General features: G+C 38.3%; 1 protein-coding gene and 1 pseudogene across 3 annotated transcripts in view; both read right to left on the bottom strand.

Moving 5' to 3' along the window:
• Nucleotides 1–1,532: 1,532 nt before the first annotated feature.
• LOC141584072 (large ribosomal subunit protein eL36-like) lies at nt 1,533–6,598 on the bottom strand (annotated as a pseudogene).
• A 1,600-nt stretch (nt 6,599–8,198) lies between these two features.
• MFSD8 (major facilitator superfamily domain containing 8) overlaps nt 8,199–19,261 on the bottom strand; it is a 45,528-nt gene continuing 34,465 nt past the window's right edge. For 2 of the 3 annotated variants that reach the window (XM_010338356.3, XM_010338357.3), the window contains 4 exons: nt 18,920–19,054; nt 12,980–13,083; nt 12,644–12,891; nt 8,199–8,928 (listed from right to left, as the gene is read on the bottom strand). In XM_010338356.3, coding sequence (XP_010336658.1) covers nt 8,722–8,928; nt 12,644–12,891; nt 12,980–13,083; nt 18,920–19,054 — 694 coding nt within the window. In that variant the 3' untranslated portion in view covers nt 8,199–8,721. Of the gene's footprint in view, nt 8,929–12,643; nt 12,892–12,979; nt 13,084–18,919; nt 19,055–19,261 lie in introns of those variants that run through there. The other variant, XM_039479076.2, reaches the window with a different exon arrangement.

Genomic DNA, 19,261 nt, shown 5'->3' with positions numbered 1-19,261 from the left:
GCCTCCTTACTGTTTTGCATTACAGTTCTATTTGGATTTATGTCTAGCGGTTAGTTTTGTGCTTTCCATGTACCATATTTTTGCTTTGCTTTTCGTTTTTTCCTGTTACTTCTTTCAAGTTGAGTTTCCTTTAATCCCTCTTTTTCTCTGTACTGGTTTTCTCTGGGGTATGGTGGTAGTTTAATATTCAATGTTTATATTATTGTGACTATGAAAATATTTACAGCTGAACTATGTACTATACTAGAATCAGATTTCTTGAACAATTTTTTTTCTGGAATTATTTTGTTTGCTCCAATATATCCGGAAATCTATCTGTGCTTTTTTGTTCTATTTATTCCCCCTTTCGGAGACATGTCTCTCCGATTTCTTTTTTCTACCTGGACTGGTTCCTTTGTAGTTTTCCAGTGTAGGAATATACTGCAGTTTGTTGTCTGTTATATTATTGATGGACATTTGAGTTTCCAGATTTTGGCTGTAAAAATATACTTTATGAACATGTTCTGGTGCACATGCATACAAGTTTCTCTAGGATTTTACTCAAATGAATTTACTAATCTTATGATTTGTGTATGTCAAACTTTAGTAGATAATGCCTAATATTTTTACACTTCCACCTGCAGCATGTGGAAAGTATATTTTGCTCCACATCCTCACCAAAACTTGGTGTTAGAGTCTTAAAACTATTGCCAGTTTGACAGAATAGTGTAAGGCCAGGCACATTGACTCTATTTGTAGTGCTTTGGGAGGCAGGAAGGTTGCTTGAGGCCAGGTGTTCAAGAACAGTGTTACCAATGTGGTTTTAATTTGAGTTCTCATTATTAAAGAGGTTTAAATGCTAAATCTTTATTAGATATTTGTCTTGTGATTTGCCTATTAATGTCTTTTGCCTATTTTTTCCTATTGTGTTGTCTGGCTTTTTCTTAGTGGTTTTCAAGAGTTCTCAGTATGTATCCTTGTTTATTGATACATGTTGCAAATATCTTCTCCCATTCTATGCTTGTCCTTTTAAAAAAAGTGTATGTATGTATATATATATATATATATATATATATATGTATATGTATATTTCTGAAATACTTTATTAACACATATGTAAGGAAAACATGTTACCAATGCTAGAAGACATCCTCCTTAAATTGGCAAGAGGCACCACATTCTCCACAGGCTGGATGGTGCCAGTGGATTTTGGCAGATTTCACTGGAGGAAGGAAATGCCAGTCTGACAACTTTTATATTCCTTATGGAAGACATTGTTTTGTAAAGTTTCCATTTGGGACAATATCCATCTTTGAGATCTTTCAAAGGAAGGTAATAAAATATCCCAGAGGATAATTGACATAAACCTAAACATGACATGGGAATGAAAACAGTTATTGTCTGTTTTTCCAGTGAGCACGGTATAGGAAAATTCACATTTGGGACAAAGATGACATTTCTGAATGATTTTATCAATCAGTACAACATTAAACCAAATTTAGAAAAGATAAAAGCTAAACAGGTGAAATGAAATGCACACAAGGTATGAAATAACACATTCTTTTCTTTTTTTAATTGCATTTTAGGTTTTGGGGTACATGTGAAGAACATGCAAGATTATTGCTGGGTACACACATGGCAGTGTGATTTGCTGCCTTCCTCCCCTTCACCTATATCTGGCATTTCTCCCCATGCTATCTCTCCCCAATTCCCCACCCCCCGCTGTCCCTCCCCACACATTCTTTATAGATAAAACCTCGAACACTTATGAAAATATTTATCAGTTCTTTGTTGCCCAGACTGGAGGGCAATAGCAGAATCTCGGCTCACTGCAACCTCTGCCTCCTAGGTTCAAGTGATTCTCCTGTCTCATCCTCCCAAGCAGCTGGGATTACAAGCATGTGCTACCATGCCCGACTAATTTTGTATTTTTTGTAGAGACAGTTTCTCCATGTTGGTCAGGCTGGTCTTGAACCCCTGACCTTAGGTGATCCGCCCACCTTGGCCTCCCAAAGTGCTGTGATTACAGACATGTGCCACTGTGCCCAGCCAAATTCTTAAACATATTGCTAAGGGCGTAAACATATTGTATCAGGGAAGATCACTATTTCAGCATAATTGTTCCATAAATGTAGGACCAGTTCTTGTTTTCCAGTAACAACAACAATAATAGGAACAATAGCAGCCAATATGCATTGAATGATGACTACACACCAGGCATTTCTCTTAAGAACTCTGTAAATTTTCTCTATGTGTGTATAGGCTTGTCCTTTCACTCTCCTAATAGTATCTTTTGATAAACAGAATTTCTTAACTTTAATATAGTCCAATTACGCAATCTTCCTTTATGGCTCGTGTTTTTTTCTGTTCCATTTGTTTCTTTACTTACAAAGTTGCAAAGATACTCTTCTAGATTGCCTTCCAAAACATACGGTTTACTTTCATAAGTGTATAATGTGGAAAGTTTTTTATATAAAAAACATATATATATTTGGGTGTTTCCTATTTCCTGTTGTGTTGCCTGACTTTTTCTTGGTGTATATATACATATATATGTATACATGTATATAATAATAACCTTATTAAGTCTCCCATCTGGAATTATTTATGAACTGGGGAGTAACAGTTGAGGTTTGCTCTAAAACCCTCAACTAAAAGTGGAGGTTGGGATGCCGAGGCGGGTGGGTCACCTGAGGTCAGCAATTTGAGACCAGCCTGGCCAACATGCTGAAACCCCATCTCTACTAAAAATACAGAATTAGCCGGGTGTAATGGCACATGCTTGTAGTCCCAGCTACTCAGAAGGCTGAGACAGGAGAATCGCTTGAACCCGGGAGGCAGAGGCTGCAATGAGCCGAGATTGTGCCACTGCATTCCAACCTGGGTGAGACAGAGCAAGACAACATCTCAAAAATAAATAAATATAAAAACGGAGGGATTAAGTGACTGTACATAGTGAATGTTGAATGCAGAGACACCCCACCTCTACTCCCCAGCCTCCTCCTCCTTAGCTCCCAGAATGGACTCAGCCACACTTTGTCCTGGGAGACTTAACTGTCTGTCCAGTCCAGGAGGAAAGACCTAAGGTTAATGAGTTTGGGTTCCCCAACAAACGAAAATCATACTACAAGAAGATGTAAAGTCAACCAGCCCCAACCAATCAGCTTTTTAAATCTTTCACTTAAAAGCTATTTTATTATGGAAAGTTTCATACAAATATAAATGGACTAGGATGATGAGCCCCTATGTAACCATCACCCACCTTCAACATTTTAGCATGTAGCAAATCTTGTATCACTTGTACCTCTTTTTATTCTCTCCCAGCTAGATTATTTTGAAGCAAATCCTAGGCATCATATCATCTCATCCATAAATAACCTTTAGAAATAGCCACAATAGCTGGGCGCGGTGGCTCAGGCCTGTAATCCCAGCACTTTGGGAGGCTGAGGCGGGCAGATCACCAGGTCAGCAAATCAAGATCATCCTGGCCATGGTGAAACCCCTTCTCTACTAAAATACAAAAAAAGTAGCCTGATGTGGTGGCATGCATCTATAGTCCCGGCAACTCAGCAAGACTCCGTCTCAAAAAAAAAAAAAAAAGAAAGAAATAGCCACAATATCATTATACCTAAAAAGTAATTTTTCATTACATAATGTTATCATTCAACCAATGTTCAATTTCTCCTGATACTTTTACCAAAAAAAAAAAAAAAAATTGTTTGCTTGAATCAAAATTTAAAGAAGATCTACATGCTGCATTTGATTGATAAGCCTCTTAATCTTTTAACATATACCACCACTGCCACCAGTTTTTTCTGAAATTAATGTTGAAGAAACTGAGGTGTTTGTTCTATAGCATTTTTCACATTCTGTTATTGATTTAACTGATTGCATTCACATGGTGTCATTTAACATATTCATTTATCTTCTCAATTTTCCAAAAGATCTAGAAACTTCATTAGATTCAGTTTCATTTTGGGGAACTGGGGACAAGTGAGACAAGAATAGTTCTTAACTGGGGTTGTTTTATATATATATATATATATATGTGTGTGTGTGTGTATATATATATATATATATGTATATATATATATATATTTTTTTGAGACGGAGTTTCGCTCTTGTTACCCAGGCTGGAGTGCAATGGCGCGATCTCGGCTCACCGCAACCTCCGCCTCCTGGGTTCAAGCAATTCTCCTGCCTCAGCCTCCTGAGTAGCTGGGATTACAGGCACGTGCCACCATGCCCAGCTAATTTTTCGTATCTTTAGTAGAGACGGAGTTTCGCCATGTTGACCAGGATGGTCTCAATCTCTTGACCTCGTGATCCACCTGCCTCAGCCTCCCAAAGTGCTGGGATTACAGGCTTGAGCCACCGCGCCCGGCACTTCTTTATATTAAGATTAATTTAAGCACTATCAGCTTGGGCTGGGGAATGTGGCTGACGCCTGTAATTCCAACACTTTGGGAGGCTGAGGCGGGAAAATGCTTGAGCCCAGGAATTCAAGACCAGCCTAGGCAACAGCACAAAACCTCGTCGCTACAAAAAAAAAATTTTTTTTAATGGCCAGGCATGGTGGCAGTGCTGGTGGTCCCAGCTACTGAGCAGGCTGGGGGCTGCAGTGAGCCAAGATCATGCCACTGCACTTTAGCCTGTGTGATACAGCAATATTCCATCTCAAAAAAAATAAATAAATAAAATAAAATAAAATAATGGTACACAGTATAGTAAATATATAAACCAGGAACATAGTCATTTATTATCCAATAGTATGCTATGTAACTGTATGTTCCATACTTTTATACAGCTGGCAGTGCAGTAAGTTTGTTTACACAAGCATTACCAAAAATAGGTAAGGTGCTGCTCTGTGATGTTACAATGGTGATAGGATTCTCCTGCCTCAGCCTCCTGAGTAGCTGGGATTATAGGCACCTGTCATCACACCCAGCTAATGTTTGTATTTTTAGTAGAAATGGTAGGTAAGCCTCATGAAGATAGGAGCTCTATGTGTTTTGTTTACTGCACAATCCCCCAAAATACATGGTAATTGGCACATAGTGGGTATCCTGTTAAATATGTATTGAAAGCACAACTGAATAAAGTGTAAAAGCTTAAAGTATATATGCAAAATAATCTTATTAGAAAATGAACATTCACAATGTAAAGTAGATATTAAATTACAAATAAGTCTTCAGTAGTCAAAAATGGTGTCCAGAAATTCTTCTCAAAATAAGTTAATCTATTCTTGAACAGATGCAGATAAGTATTTTATCCTTGTTAAAACAAAAAATTACAAATTTCACTTTATGTAAGAGGTAACTTTTATATGAACCGTAAGAGTTCATTTTTAAATGTAAAACTGAACAAGATAGAATGGAGATGCTTTGAGAAGTTATAAATCTCTTCAAAATATGAAAAGCATCCTTTCTTTTCAAGTTTAAATTTAGGTTCTCAAAAACCTATTTTCTCTTCTTAAATATGTACTACTCTTTTTTTTTTTTTTTCAGTGTGGCATAGGAACTATTTAATCATTAAAGTCATTTCCAGTATGGGGCCTCCTTGCCTGCTGCCCCAGGAAGGGTGGGCCAGGGCTTGAGCACCAAACAGATGCTTGAAGGACCTCCCTTACCCCAGGACAGCAGCAGAGCCAGGGCTTGGGCGCAGCTGTTTATTTCAGGGGACAGCAGGGGACAGGCTCAGTCTTTCTTGGCAGCAGCTTTCCGCATGGCGGCCAGGACGTTGCTCAGCTCCTCCCGCTTCCTCTGGCCTGGATGTGTGTCCCCACCCTTTTCTTGATGAACTTGAGGGCCCGTTTGTCCTTGGAGACCTTCAGCAACTCCATGGCGCGCCGCTCGTATGGGGCAAAGCCACACACCGCCCGGATCATGTCCCGCACGAACTTGGTGTGTTTGGTCAGACGCCCGCCGCGGTGGCTGTGCCTGGGCTTGCTCACGTTCTTGGTTACCTTGTGGCCCTTGTTGAGGCCCACGGCCATAGGATACCGAAGAGCCATGGCCGCTGCTCCTATACAATGGCGACCGCGGCGGAAGGAGTATGTACTACTCTTAACAATATATCATACCTTAAAATCTGTCATCACTTTCTACTTACACTCAACTTGTCCTACTCAAGAAGACATCAACAGAGTGGTTTTTTCCCTCAAACTTTACCTCCTTGCTCTTTTCCCAATCCCATGTTACTTCCTTTTGTCTTCTTTTGTGCCAAGACGAGCAAGGTACAATCCTCTAGAGCAGGCGTCCCCAAACTACGGCCCGCGGGCCGCATGCGGCCCCCTGAAGCCATTTATCCGGGCCCCCGCTGCACTTCAGGAAGGGGCACCTCTTTCACTGGTGGTCAGTGAGAGGAGCACAGTGTGTGGCGGCCTCCAACGGTCTGAGGGACAGTGAACTGGCTCCCTGTGTAAAAAGTTTGGGGACGCCTGCTCTAAAGAAGAAAATGCTCTAAAGAAAATGCTCTCAATAAAAAGGAAAATAACAGTAATTTATGCAAGGTTATAGTTTATCTGAATTTTAATAAATATTATAAATCTTTGGAAGCTGGGAAACTTTTCTATGTTATTTTCTTGCTGGAAACAGGCCATTATGCTAAGACAAAAGCTCCAGTCAGTGGGCTTATATTTCTCAAATATTTCTGCTAATAGGAGTCACGGGTATAGGTAAGTTACCCTACAATTAGTAATTAATTGATACTGCAACTTTCTGAGCTATTTTTATTTTCCTCACTATGAAAAATCAGTAGTTAAGACTGTGGACTTTAAGGATAGACTGTTACTTAGACAAGTAACTTCTCTGTGCCTCCATTCTTTCATCTGTAAAATGGGAATCATAATAGCATCTTCACTCAATAAGACTGCTGTAAGAATTAAGTTATATGTTACACATGACCTGGAATACGGAAAGCACTCCACAAATGTCTGCCCCATCATTTTCATCATCACTATTATTGCTGGTTATTTCTGTCATGCACACTATGCAAACCAAGGGTGGAGTTTACTCTTTAAGATTAGAAGTGACCCAAAAAATGTAAGACACAGAAAGCAGCTGCAGAATAACAGGTAAGAGGGATGCCAGATTTGACCAAATAGCCAGAAACCTGGCTGCAGTGCTGATAAATCTATGGACGCAGTCTTGCTATGGGCAGAAGAGGAGAATGAAAACAGTCTTCAAAATTTAATCGTAGAATGATTCTATCAAATTAAGCCCTTTTCTAGAGCTGAACAAAAACTGACTGTAAGAGCACAGCAAGTTTAGTATAAAGTGCTGATTATATATTTTTTAATTTTTGTTTTTATTTTATTTTTTGGAGAGACAGGGTCTCGCTTTGTTTCCCAGGCTGGTCTTGAACTCCTGGCCTCAAGCAATTATCTTGCCTTGGCCTTCCAAACTGCTGGGATTACAGGTGTGAGACACTGCACCCAGCCTATGAAGTGCAGATTATAGTGTTTATTCTCAGATTTGAAAATATTTCTAACTTAAAGTAGAAAACATTTGGAAAAGTATTTAGAAATATTTTTGCATTTTCTATAACACTGATTATCCATATACATAGTTCTCTACTATGTAGTTCTTTTTATCAGCATTCAACTTACGTAGAGGTAGAAGGATAAACATACAGAGTGTTATTTAGCAAACTTCAGGTAAACTCAGTAAACTGTTAGATTAAAGCCATTTTGCCTCAAATACTTATTAACCTCACTAGATTGGAGCTGTCAGGGATCATCCAAATTAAAAATCCAACTAAAATTCTGCAGCTCTAAACAGCTATGCAGACATAGATTGAAAACTGTTGTGTTCCTCCCTGCCACTACTAAGAGATGGGAAAATAATCTAATTAAAGTGAACCTTTTTCTCCAGGTTAAGGGGGTTAAAAAAAATAGCACTAATTTTAACAAACCATTTACTGTTATGTGTATACACACACACACACACACACATACACACACACACACACGTATCTGTATTATGTTTCTAAAGTGAATTAGCGGCATTTGAAAGAAAAAGGTAAGTAGCCCTATTAGGGTAACTAATAGGCAGTGAAATATTTTGATCTCTTAATCCTCTGTAACGCTCAAATATTAGCATTACTCATACTCATGTATTAATGTAGAAGTTACTTAGTGAAACCCTAAACTAAAATAAGGCAGAGGTGCAGTATTAGGAGAAAGACTCACAGAAAGCAAGGTAGGATGTTAGGCATGCTAAATGGAAAATATAAGTGTTATGATTTTTATTCATAAGGGAACTTTATAAATAGAAAATGCATTTTTTAAATAATAAAAAGTAGATGTTTTTGAATAAAAATGCCTCTATCTGGGTTCTTAAAATTCTAGAATTCTATTCTGCTATGGCTAATTCTTACAGAACCCTCTTCTGGTTCCACTGTATAGTATTTTAGTGACACTTCTGCAGTTTGTATTAAGAATACAACTTCACATTTATATATCATTGTCTATCCACTCATTAGTTCATGCAACCTCAAAAAAGTATTATAAGAAGAATATTTCATTTCTGAGATAAAGAAATTATGATCCAGTATGTTTTTATATAACCTACTATTCATAATTGCATGTAGAATTCTATTAGTCAACATATGTTCTTGTTCTTCAAAATCTGCAATATCTGTAGTCTGATTCTTGCAGACTGGCTCATCACAACGGCCTAGCAGAGCTTTAGACCAGGAAGTGCCATACAGCAAGTACTTTCCATCACAGTCTCAGCGAGTTTACTCCTGAATCCTCCCATACCTTACAGAAAAAGCAATGAGTCTTTTGTAAACCACTCCCAGGAGTATGATGGTGAGCACCACTATTCCACATACCAGGCAGAATGCCCATCGTGGTCCCCAGTGAGCGTACACTTGGCTGATGAACACAGGGCCAAGAATCCGGGCTCCACTTCCAGATGCTGTTAACCAGCCCATGTACACACCCTGTGGGGGGTAAAATGGAGGAAAAGCAGGTTGATATTCAGGTTTACTTATTTAAAAACAAAGAAATACTACTACCAAACTACAGCAAACTTACAAGAATCATTTCTCCATCTTTTACTTTTAAATTAAACATAAAATGCCTTCTATAAATAAAACAATTGATATTAAGTCAGATTAAGAAAAATAAAAGGAGTATAAAGGGAAAAACTTAATGTTTGCCAAAGCCCTGGGAAAAATAAAATTGATTAAAACACCTTTTAAAGCTAACATTTATTTTGCACCTGCTACATGTCAGTCACTGAGGTAGGTGTTCTACATACATTGTTTGTAATGTTCACAAGTTTCAATGACAGGTGTTATCCCTGTTTAACAAAGGTAGAAGCTGAAACTCAGAAAGTTTAAATAACTTGTTCAAGAGATTTGAAGCCATATTTGGCTGACTCCACTATGCCACTTTACACTCTACCACAATGCCACTCCTACAACTTCTGTATCCAAAACAATAGCCCACACAAACTACCCAAGAATGTTCAGGGCAGCATTGCTTTTAACAGCCTCAAATTGAAAACAACCTAAATGTCAGTGGTAGATTAAGTTAATAAACTATGGTAAACTTAATAAGTGGAATGCTAAGCAGCTACTTTTTTCTATTAATTTTTCCTTGCCCTGTCTTATGGTGCTAATAAGCAGCTATTTAAAAGAATAAAGTCTTATACATAGACAATAAAATCTTATGAAAACATCTTTATACACTGACATGGAAAAAAAGCTGTAACATATATATTAACTAAGTTAAAACAAAATACCTATCAAGATGCAGAAACAAGTATAAATCCATGCAATATAGTCTGTTTTTTCTTTTTTTTTTTTTTGAAAGGGATAAATGTGGTTATTTTCGGATAGGCATAGAAAAATGTCTTGAGGCATAAAAATTAACAGTAGTTGACTTTGGTGAGGTAAAGCTAAGGAGAGCCTTCATTGTCTGTTAAATATATTTCTAAATTAATTGAATTTTGTTACAATTATTTTATATTGCTTTTGTAATTAATAAACTTTTATTCTTAATTTTGGAAAATTAAAATAGACTCCATTAGGTTAAAAACAAACGCAGAAATTATTACCAAAATGTTTTATCTATTCCTTATAACTTGAAAACACAGGTATTAATTTTTTCTCCTTCTTTGCCTTATTTCAACAGAGAAACACTAATTTCTGCTCTGAAAATGTAAAGCTATTTAATTTTTAAAGAGGAAGATAATATTATTACTTTGTGGCCATTTAAATGTCTGTTCTTGAAAAGAGTTAGAAGTGGCCAGGCATGGTGGCTCACACTTGTAATCCAGCACTCTGGGAGGCCAAGGTGGGAGGATCACTTGAGCTCAGGAGTTCAAGACCAGCCTGGCCAACATGGTGAAACTCCATCTATACAAAGATAAAAACATTAGCCAGGCCCAGTGGTGCACACCTGTGGTCCCAGCTACTTGGGAGGCTGAGGCACAAGAATTGTTTGAGCCCAGAAAACAGAGACTGCAGTGAGCCAAGATCACACCACTGCACTCTGGCCTGGGCAACAGAGTAAAACTCTGTCTCAAAAAAATGAAAAAAAAAAAAAAAAAGTTAGAAGCAAAACCTAGAAATAATCTAAATGCATAGTAATAGGAAAATGATTGTGAATAAATGATGGTAAATACATAAAATGGAATATAATGTTTCCAGTAAAAATAATTATCTGGGCTGGGCATGGTGGCTCACACTTGTCATTCCAGCAATTTGGGAGGCCAAGGCAGGTGGATCACGAGGTCAGGAGTTTGAGACCACCTGGCCAACATCTCTACTAAAAATACAAAAATCAGCCAGGCGTGGTGGTGGGCGCCTGTAATCCCAGTTACTTGAGAAGCTAAGGCAGGAGAATTATTTCATTTGAACCTGGGAGGCAAAGGTTGCAGTCAGCAGTAATGGTGCCACTGCACTGCAGCCTAGGTAACAAGGGGAGACTCCACCTCAAAAAAAAAAATAAGAAGAAGAAGAAGAAGAATCCTCTAAGAGAAAATTAAATGGTATGGCAGAATATTCGCACTGCATTTTTTTAAAAGCAGATTACAAAATAGTATCCATGATACTACTTTTTTTTTTGAGACGGAGTTTCACACTTGTTACCCAGGCCGGAGTGCAATGGCGCGATCTTGGCTCCCTGCAACCTCTGCCTCCTGGGTTCAAGAGATTCTCCTGCCTCAGACTCGTAAGTAGCTGGGATTACAGGCACGGACCACCATGCCCAACTAATTTTTGTATTTTTAGTAGAGCCAGGGTTTCACCATTGTTGACCAGGTTGGTCTAGATCTCTTGACCTCGTGATCCACCCGCCTCAGCCTCCCAAAGTGCTGGGATTACAGGCGTGAGCCACCACGCCTGGCCGATACTATTTTTAAGTCCTATTTTTGTGTTACATACACATACACATTCACATAGGCATAAATAAAAGACTGGAAGTGGAAATGTAGTTTTGCCAAAATGTTAGTAGTAATTTTCTCATTGATAATTTTTCATTTTCCTTCTACATTTTTTCTAATTGTTTATAAAAATATGGAAAATCTTATTTTAAAATTATAAAATATAAATAAGCTGCTGCAAACTTTTTTTTTTTTTTTTTTTTTTTTTTTTGAGACGGAGTTTCGCTCTCGTTACCCAGGCTGGAGTGCAATGGCGCGATCTCGGGGGAGTGCAATGGCGCGATCTCGGCTCACCGCAACCTCCGCCTCCTGGGCTCAGGCAATTCTCCTGCCTCAGCCTCCTAAGTAGCTGGGATTACAGGCACGCACCACCATGCCCAGCTAACTTTTTGTATTTTTAGTAGAGACGGGGTTTCACCTTGTTGACCAGGATGGTCTCGATCTCTCGACCTCGTGATCCACCCGCCTCGGCCTCCCAAAGTGCTGGGATTACAGGCTTGAGCCACTGCGCCCGGCCAGCTGCAAACTTTTAAGACTATTGTGTTTTTCTCTCTTAGTAATTGCCTGGGGCTAGATGAAATTAAGCCTAGGTCCAAATCCGGTTATCAATTTTGATTGCCTAACTCTTGCCTAGTTTTAGAATGAGTTTCAGAAATTTACGCCTTGAAAAAAAAAGGAAAAAGAAATTTACACCTCAGATTTTTTTCCCTATGAAAATGATTTTGAGCTCCCTAATCTCTGAGTTCAAAACATCTTTGAGTTGTAATTTAGGGTACTGTTTGTAAATTTCAGCATGTAAATCTTATAAACACCTTATAGGATTTTTAAAAATTTTAAATGCGGGTGGTGGCTCACGCCTATAATTCCAGCACTTTGAGAGGCCAAGGCAGGAGGATTGCCTGAGCTCAGAAGTTTGAGACCAGCCTTGGCAACATGGTAAAACGCTGTCTCTACTGAAATACAACAAATTAGCCAGGTGTGGCAGCGTGTGCCACAGTAGTAGTCCCAGCGACCTGGGAGGCTGAAGCAGGAGGATTGCAAGAATCCGGGAGGCAGAGGTTGCAGTGAGCCAAGATCGTGCCACTGCACTCCAGCCTGGGTGACACAACGAGACTCCATCTCAAAAAAAAAAAAAAAAAATTTAAATGCTGAATATGATAAAAATCCCCCAAATCAGTCTGTGTAAAAATAAAGAATGGCAGCAAAAAATTTGAGTGTTTACAGGTATATTTTCTATAATTGCAATGTTAGGGTACCTGGCTTACCTGAGGTTTTGGTCCTAGAATTTTTGAATATAATGTATAGGACATAAGATTGCAGACTGGATAGCCTATTCCAATTAGCACAACTGATGTGAGGAATTGGGCCAGATGGATCACTGGGGTGTAGAGGCACCAGGCTTGTTCAATTGGGCAACCAGTTGGTCTTTCATTGTGATCTTCCATTGGAGACTTCCAAAGACCAATAATAATTTCCCCAAATGTGGTATTAGGGATTGAATTATTATGCAAATCTGAAAAAAGAAAATCAGTGCAGTGCATTACTTGTTGATTTTTGATAAATAACAGAGGCTAACACTATAAAATTATGTATAGCTATACCTTCCCACTGTATTTTGGGAAACTGATTTCCCCAAGGTAACAAGATAAAGAAGCCAACCCATACAACGATGAGTCCTCCCAGTAGAATAGCACGCTCGCCAATCCTGTTAAAGAACAGAAACTCTGTAATTTTAAAATAAAACATTGTAACATAGCTTCATTACTTTCATAATTTTAAAAACTGAAAATAATATCTTTTTTTTTTTTTTTTTTTTTTTTTTTTCGAGACGGAGTTTCGCTCTTGTTACCCAGGCTGGAGTGCAATGGCTCGATCTCGGCTCACCGCAACCTCCGCCTCCTGGGCTCAGACAATTCTCCTGCCTCAGCCTCCTGAGTAGCTGGGATTACAGGCACACGCCACCATGCCCAGCTAATTTTTTTGTATTTTTAGTAGAGACAGGGTTTCACCATGTTGACCAGGATGGTCTCGATCTCTCGACCTTGTGATCCACCCGCCTCGGCCTCCCAAAGTGCTGGGATTACAGGCTTGAGCCACCGCGCCCGGCTGAAAATAATATCTTATACTTTTAATGATATATCCATTAAAAAGAATGCTAAATATAAATTTCCACTAAAAATAACCAGGACTCCTCTGAAAAACGGCTGACTTAGGTTTGGTACAGAGAAAGTAGAAGATAAGCCTAAGATCTTTCACAGCAAAAAGCACAGATGTTACCTGTGACTACCAGGTCATGAGTGTTTTTGACTCAGCCAATTTGAAGAAGCTGGCCAAAATGTGACTATATGAAAACCAAAACAGAATAATAATGGCAATGGATTGAAACACATGAAAAATATTATCATCTGTGGCCTGGTACAGTGGTTCATGCCTATAATCTCAGCACTTTGGGAGGCCAAAGGAGGAGGACTGCTTGATGCCAGGAGTTCAAGAACAGCCTGGGCAACATAGCAAGACCCCATCTCTACAAAACATAAAAAAAAAATTAGCCAGGAGTGGTAGCAAGTGCCTGTAGTCCTAGCTACTCAGAAGGTAGACAGGCAGGAGGATTACTTGAGCCAGGAGGTCAAGGCTACAGTGAGCTGTGATGGCACCAATGCACTCCAGACTGGGTGACAGAGCAAGACCCTGTCTCTAAAAAAACAAAGTTGTTAAAAATCTATGAATTCATAGTATATTAAAATAAAGTGCTCTTTGGTCACTTTTGGAGGATGTTAGGGAAATAACTCCTGAGTTTTAAAAACCAGTTACTAAAAGGAAATAATCAAGGCTTTATCTTGCCTTTCCTATACAACTGTAGCTCAGGTTAACCAAATATTTGGTGAGGGAAATAGTCTCTATGAAAAGTATTCTAGCAAATAAATAAAGGAACAATAGAATTAAAATAGCAGAATTTTGCAATGATCTATTAATAAATGAATGTATCTAGGAGACAGTCAATGGCTACTTACATATTAAAGATAAATATTTCTTCTGATATGAGCACATATCCCCACCTATAAAGTAATCTTGCAAAAAAACTGAACCCAAATTTCATCAAGCTTCTAGATCCAAGAACTAATTTTTTAGAAATATAGCAATCATGTCATCTGCAAACAGAGATATTTTGACTTCCTCTCTTCCTATCTGAATACTCTTTGTTTCTATTGCCTGAGTGCCCTGGCCAGAACTTCCAATACTGTGTTGAATAGGAGTGGTAAGAGATGGCATTCTTGTCTTCTGCTGGTTTTCAAAGGGAATGCTTCTAGCTTTTGCCCATTCAGTATTATATTGGCTATGGGTCTGTCATAAATAGCTCTTATTATTTTGAGATATATTCCATCAATACCTAGTTTATTAAGAGTTTTTAGCATGAAGCATTCAAAGACTTTATCCTGCAAGATTGGCAAAAAGAAAAAAAAAGAGCTTTTAGCATGATGGGGTGTTAAATTTTATCGAGGGCCTTTCCTGCATCTATTGAGATAATCATGTGGTTTTTTCTCATTGGTTCTGTTTATGTGATGGATTACATTTATTGATTTGCGCATGTTGAACCAGCCTTGCATCTCAGTGATGAAGCCAACTTTATCATGGTGAATAAGCTTTATAATGTGCTACTGGATTCAGTTTGCCAGTATTTTACTGAGGATTTTCACTTCAATGTTCATCAGGGATATTGGCCTGAAATTTTCTTTTTCATTTGTGTCTCTGCCAGGTGTTGGTATTAGGATGATGACGGCCTCATAAAATGAAGTAAGGAGGATTCCCTCTTTTTCTATTGTCTGGAATAGTTTCAAAAAAAATGGTACCAGCTCCTCTTTGAACCTCTAGTAGAATTCAGATGTGGATTTCTCTGATCCAGGGCTTTCTTCGGTTGGTAGGCTATTAATTCCTGCCTCAATTTCAGAACTTGTTATTGGTCTATTCAGGAATTCAACTTCTTCCTACTTTAGTCTTGGAAGGGTGTATATGCCCAGGAATGTATCCATTTCTTCTAGATTTTCTAGTTTATTTACATAGAGGTGTTTATAGTATTCTCTGATGGTAGTTTGTATTTCTGTGGGATCAGTAGTGCCCAAAATCTCCTTAAGCTAATAAGCAACTTCAGCAAAGTCTCAGGATACAAAAAATCAATGTGTAAAAGTCACAGCATTCCTATACACCAAAAATAGCCAGAGCGCCAAATCATGAGTGAATGCCCATTCACAATTGCTACAGAGAATAAAATGCCCAGGAATACAACTTGTAAGGAATATGAAGGACCTCTTCAAGGAGAACTACAAACCACTGATCAAGGAAATAAGAGAAGACACAAACAAATGAAAAAGCATTCCATGCTCATGGATAGGAAGAATCAGTATCATGAAAATGGCCCTACTGCCCAAAGTAATTTAAATATTCAATGCTATTCCCATCAAGCTACCACTGACTTTCTTCACAGAATTAGAAAAAACTAATTTAAATGTCATATGGAACCAAAAAAAGAGCCAGAGCCCATATATCCAAGTCAATCCTAAGCCAAAAAACAAAGCTGGAGGCATCACGCTACCTGACTTCAAACCATACTATAAGACTACAGTAACAAAAACAGCATGGTACTGGTACCAAAACAGATACATAGACCAATGGAACAGAACACAGACCTCAGAAATAACACCACACATCTACAATCATCTGATCTTTGACAAACCTGACAAAAACAAGCAATGGGGAAAGGATTCCCTATTTAATAAATGGTGTTGGGAAAACTGGTTAGCCATATGCATAAAACTGAAACTGGACCCCTTCCTTACACCTTAGTGGATTAAAGACAAACATAAGACCTAAAACCATAAAAGCCCTAGAAGAAAATGTAGGCAATACCAATACCATTCAGGACATAGGCATGGGCTAAGAATTCATGACAAAAACACCAAAAGCAAAGGTAACAAAAGCCAAAATAGACAAATGGAATCTAAACTAAAGAACTTCTGCACAGCAAAAGAAACTATCATCAGAATGAACAGGCAACCTACAGAATGCGAGAAAATTTTTTGCAATCTATCCATCTGACAAAGGGCTAATATCCAGAATCTACAAGGAACTTAAGCAGATTTACAAGAAAAAAACAACCCATCAAAAAGTGGGCAAAGGATATGAACAGACACTTCTCAAAAGAAGACATTTTGCAGCCAATAAACATATGAAAAAAAGCTCATCATCACTGGTCATTAGAGAAATGGAAATCAAAACCACAATGAGATACCATCTCATGCCAATTAGAATGGCAGTCATTAAAAAATCAGGAAACAACAGATGCTGGAGAGGATCTGGAGAAACAAGAACGCTTTTACACTGTTGGTGGGAGTGTAAATTAGTTCCACCATTGCGGAAGACAGAGTGGCAATTCCTCAAGGATCTAGAACCAGAAATACCATTTGACCCAGCAATCCCATTACTGGGTATATACCCAAAGGATTATAAATCATTCTACTATAAAGACACATGTACACATATGTTTATTGCAGTACTATTCACAATAGCAAAGACTTGGAACCAACCCAAACGCTCATCAATGATAGACTGGATAAAGAAAATTTGGCACAAATACACCATGGAATACTATGCAGCCATAAAAAAGGATTAGTTCATGTCCTTTGCAGGGACATGGATGAAGCTGAAACCATCATTTTTAGCAAACTAACACAGGAACAGAAAACCAAACACTGCATGTTCTCACTCATCAGTGGGAGTTGAACAATAAGAACACATGGACACAGGGAGGGGAACATCACACAATGGGGCCTGTCAGGGGATGGGGGACTAGGGGAGGGACAGCATTAGGAGAAATACCTAATGTAGACAATGGGTTGATGGGTGCACCAAAGCACCATGGCACATGTATACCTATGCAACAAGCCTGCACGTTATGTACATGTCTTCTAGAACTTAAAGTATGATAAAGGCCAGGTATGGTGGCTCACACCTGTAATCCCAGCATTTTAGGAGGCTGAGGTGAGTGGATTATGAGGTCAGGAGATAGAGACCATCCTGGCCAACACGGTGAAAGCCTCTCTTTACTAAAAATATAAAAATTAGCTTGGTGTGGTGGTGCACACCTGTAATCCCAGCTACTCAGGAAACTGAGGCAGGAGAATGGGTTGAACCCTAGAGGCAGAGATTGTGGTGAGCTGATATTGTGCCATTGCACTCCACCCTGGGCAACAAGAGCACAATTCCGTCTCACACACACACAAAAAAAAGACAGAAAAGTGAATATGAAGACAGAGAGTAGACTGGTGAGCCCAGGCAACACAGGAAGACCTTGTCTCTACAAAAAGTTAAAAAAAAAATTAGCCAGGCATTATGGCACATGCCTGTAGTCCTAGCTACTCAGGAGGCTGAGACATAAGAACTGCTTGAGCCCAGGAGTTCGAGGCTGCCATGAGATATGATCACACCACTCCACTCCATCCTGGGCAACAGAGTGAGACACCACCTTTTACAAAAAGGAAAAAAAGAAGAAAAGAAAGAGAAGAGAAAATAGACTGGTAGTTACCAGAGGCCAGGAATAATAGTGGGGAGAAAAGCAATAAAGAAAGGTTGATTAATGGGTACAAATATATAGTTAAGAGAAATAAGACCTAGTTTAATAGATCAGTAGAGTGACTACAGTTAGCAATAATCTAGTGTACATATCAAAAGCTAGAAAAGAGTAATTCAAATGTTCCTAGCATAAAGAAAAGGTAAATATTTAAAGTGATGGTATTCCAGTTATCTTGATTTGATCTTTATATGAATGTATCAAATTATCACATATACCCCAAACATATGTATATCTACCATGTATCAATTAAAAAACACTCTTACGCTGGGCACAGTGGCTTATGCCTATAATCCCAGTACTTCGGGAGACTGAGGCAGGAGGATTGCTTGAGCCCAAGAATTTGAGACTTGCCTGGGCAACATAGTGAGATATTGTCTTTACAAAAAATGAAAATAAAAGAAATTAACCAGGTGTGGTGGTGCCTGCCTGCAGTCCCAGCTATTCAGGAGGCTGAGATGAGAGGATCACTTGAGCCCAGTAGGTCAAGGCTACACTGAGCCATGATTGCACCACTGCATTTCAGCCTGGGCAACAAAGAGAAACCTTGTCTCAAAAAAAAAAAAAAGAAGTTCTAGAATAAATAAGTTTGGCATTTACATTTTCCAAACTTAACCAGTGAATCTTTTTTGTTGCACAATATATATTACAATACAGTAGAACAATGGTTTGTGAAATACACTTTCAGGAAAACATACAAAAGATAAATTAAGAGTCAATTATATACTTTTTAAGAAATTTTGTTTTGCCAAAGAAATGCTGTATAGAAATATTATAATCTCTTAATCAATTTTAAATTTGTGTGCAAAAAAAAGCTTTCAATTACTTTCCCGGTACATCCATTTGCATTGTTAGCTCTGTTTTTTTGTTTTATTTTTTAAAAACAGACATAAAACAAAAACAAAACCACTTAACTTACTTTCTGGAAAGTAATTTAACTCCTAAGAGAATAACAACTGCCTCAATTCCAAGAGCAGCAAGTATTATGCCATCATATAAGACAGCTTGTTCTTGAGTCCAGGCATACATATCCATTGTTAATGGAGTAATGATGCTAAGAAAAACAAAAACAAAAATTATTCTTATTTTATTTAAATCATAGTAACTGTTAAAGTGAAGTAAAAGTTTTAATAATAACAGCTACACATTCAAGAATTGTCATGTGTTTTAGCAATGACAACAGACTTAAGCAAAAGTTTGAACACATTTTAAACATGTTGTTGTTACGTACCTAAGTCATTAAGTCCGCCTACTCATATTT

The sequence above is a fragment of the Saimiri boliviensis genome, chromosome 3 (genome assembly GCF_048565385.1).
Source record: "Saimiri boliviensis isolate mSaiBol1 chromosome 3, mSaiBol1.pri, whole genome shotgun sequence".
Taxonomy (NCBI): domain Eukaryota; kingdom Metazoa; phylum Chordata; class Mammalia; order Primates; family Cebidae; genus Saimiri; species Saimiri boliviensis.
The sequence above is the reverse complement of the archived record's forward strand: the minus strand, read 5'-3'. Positions and strand labels throughout refer to the sequence as shown.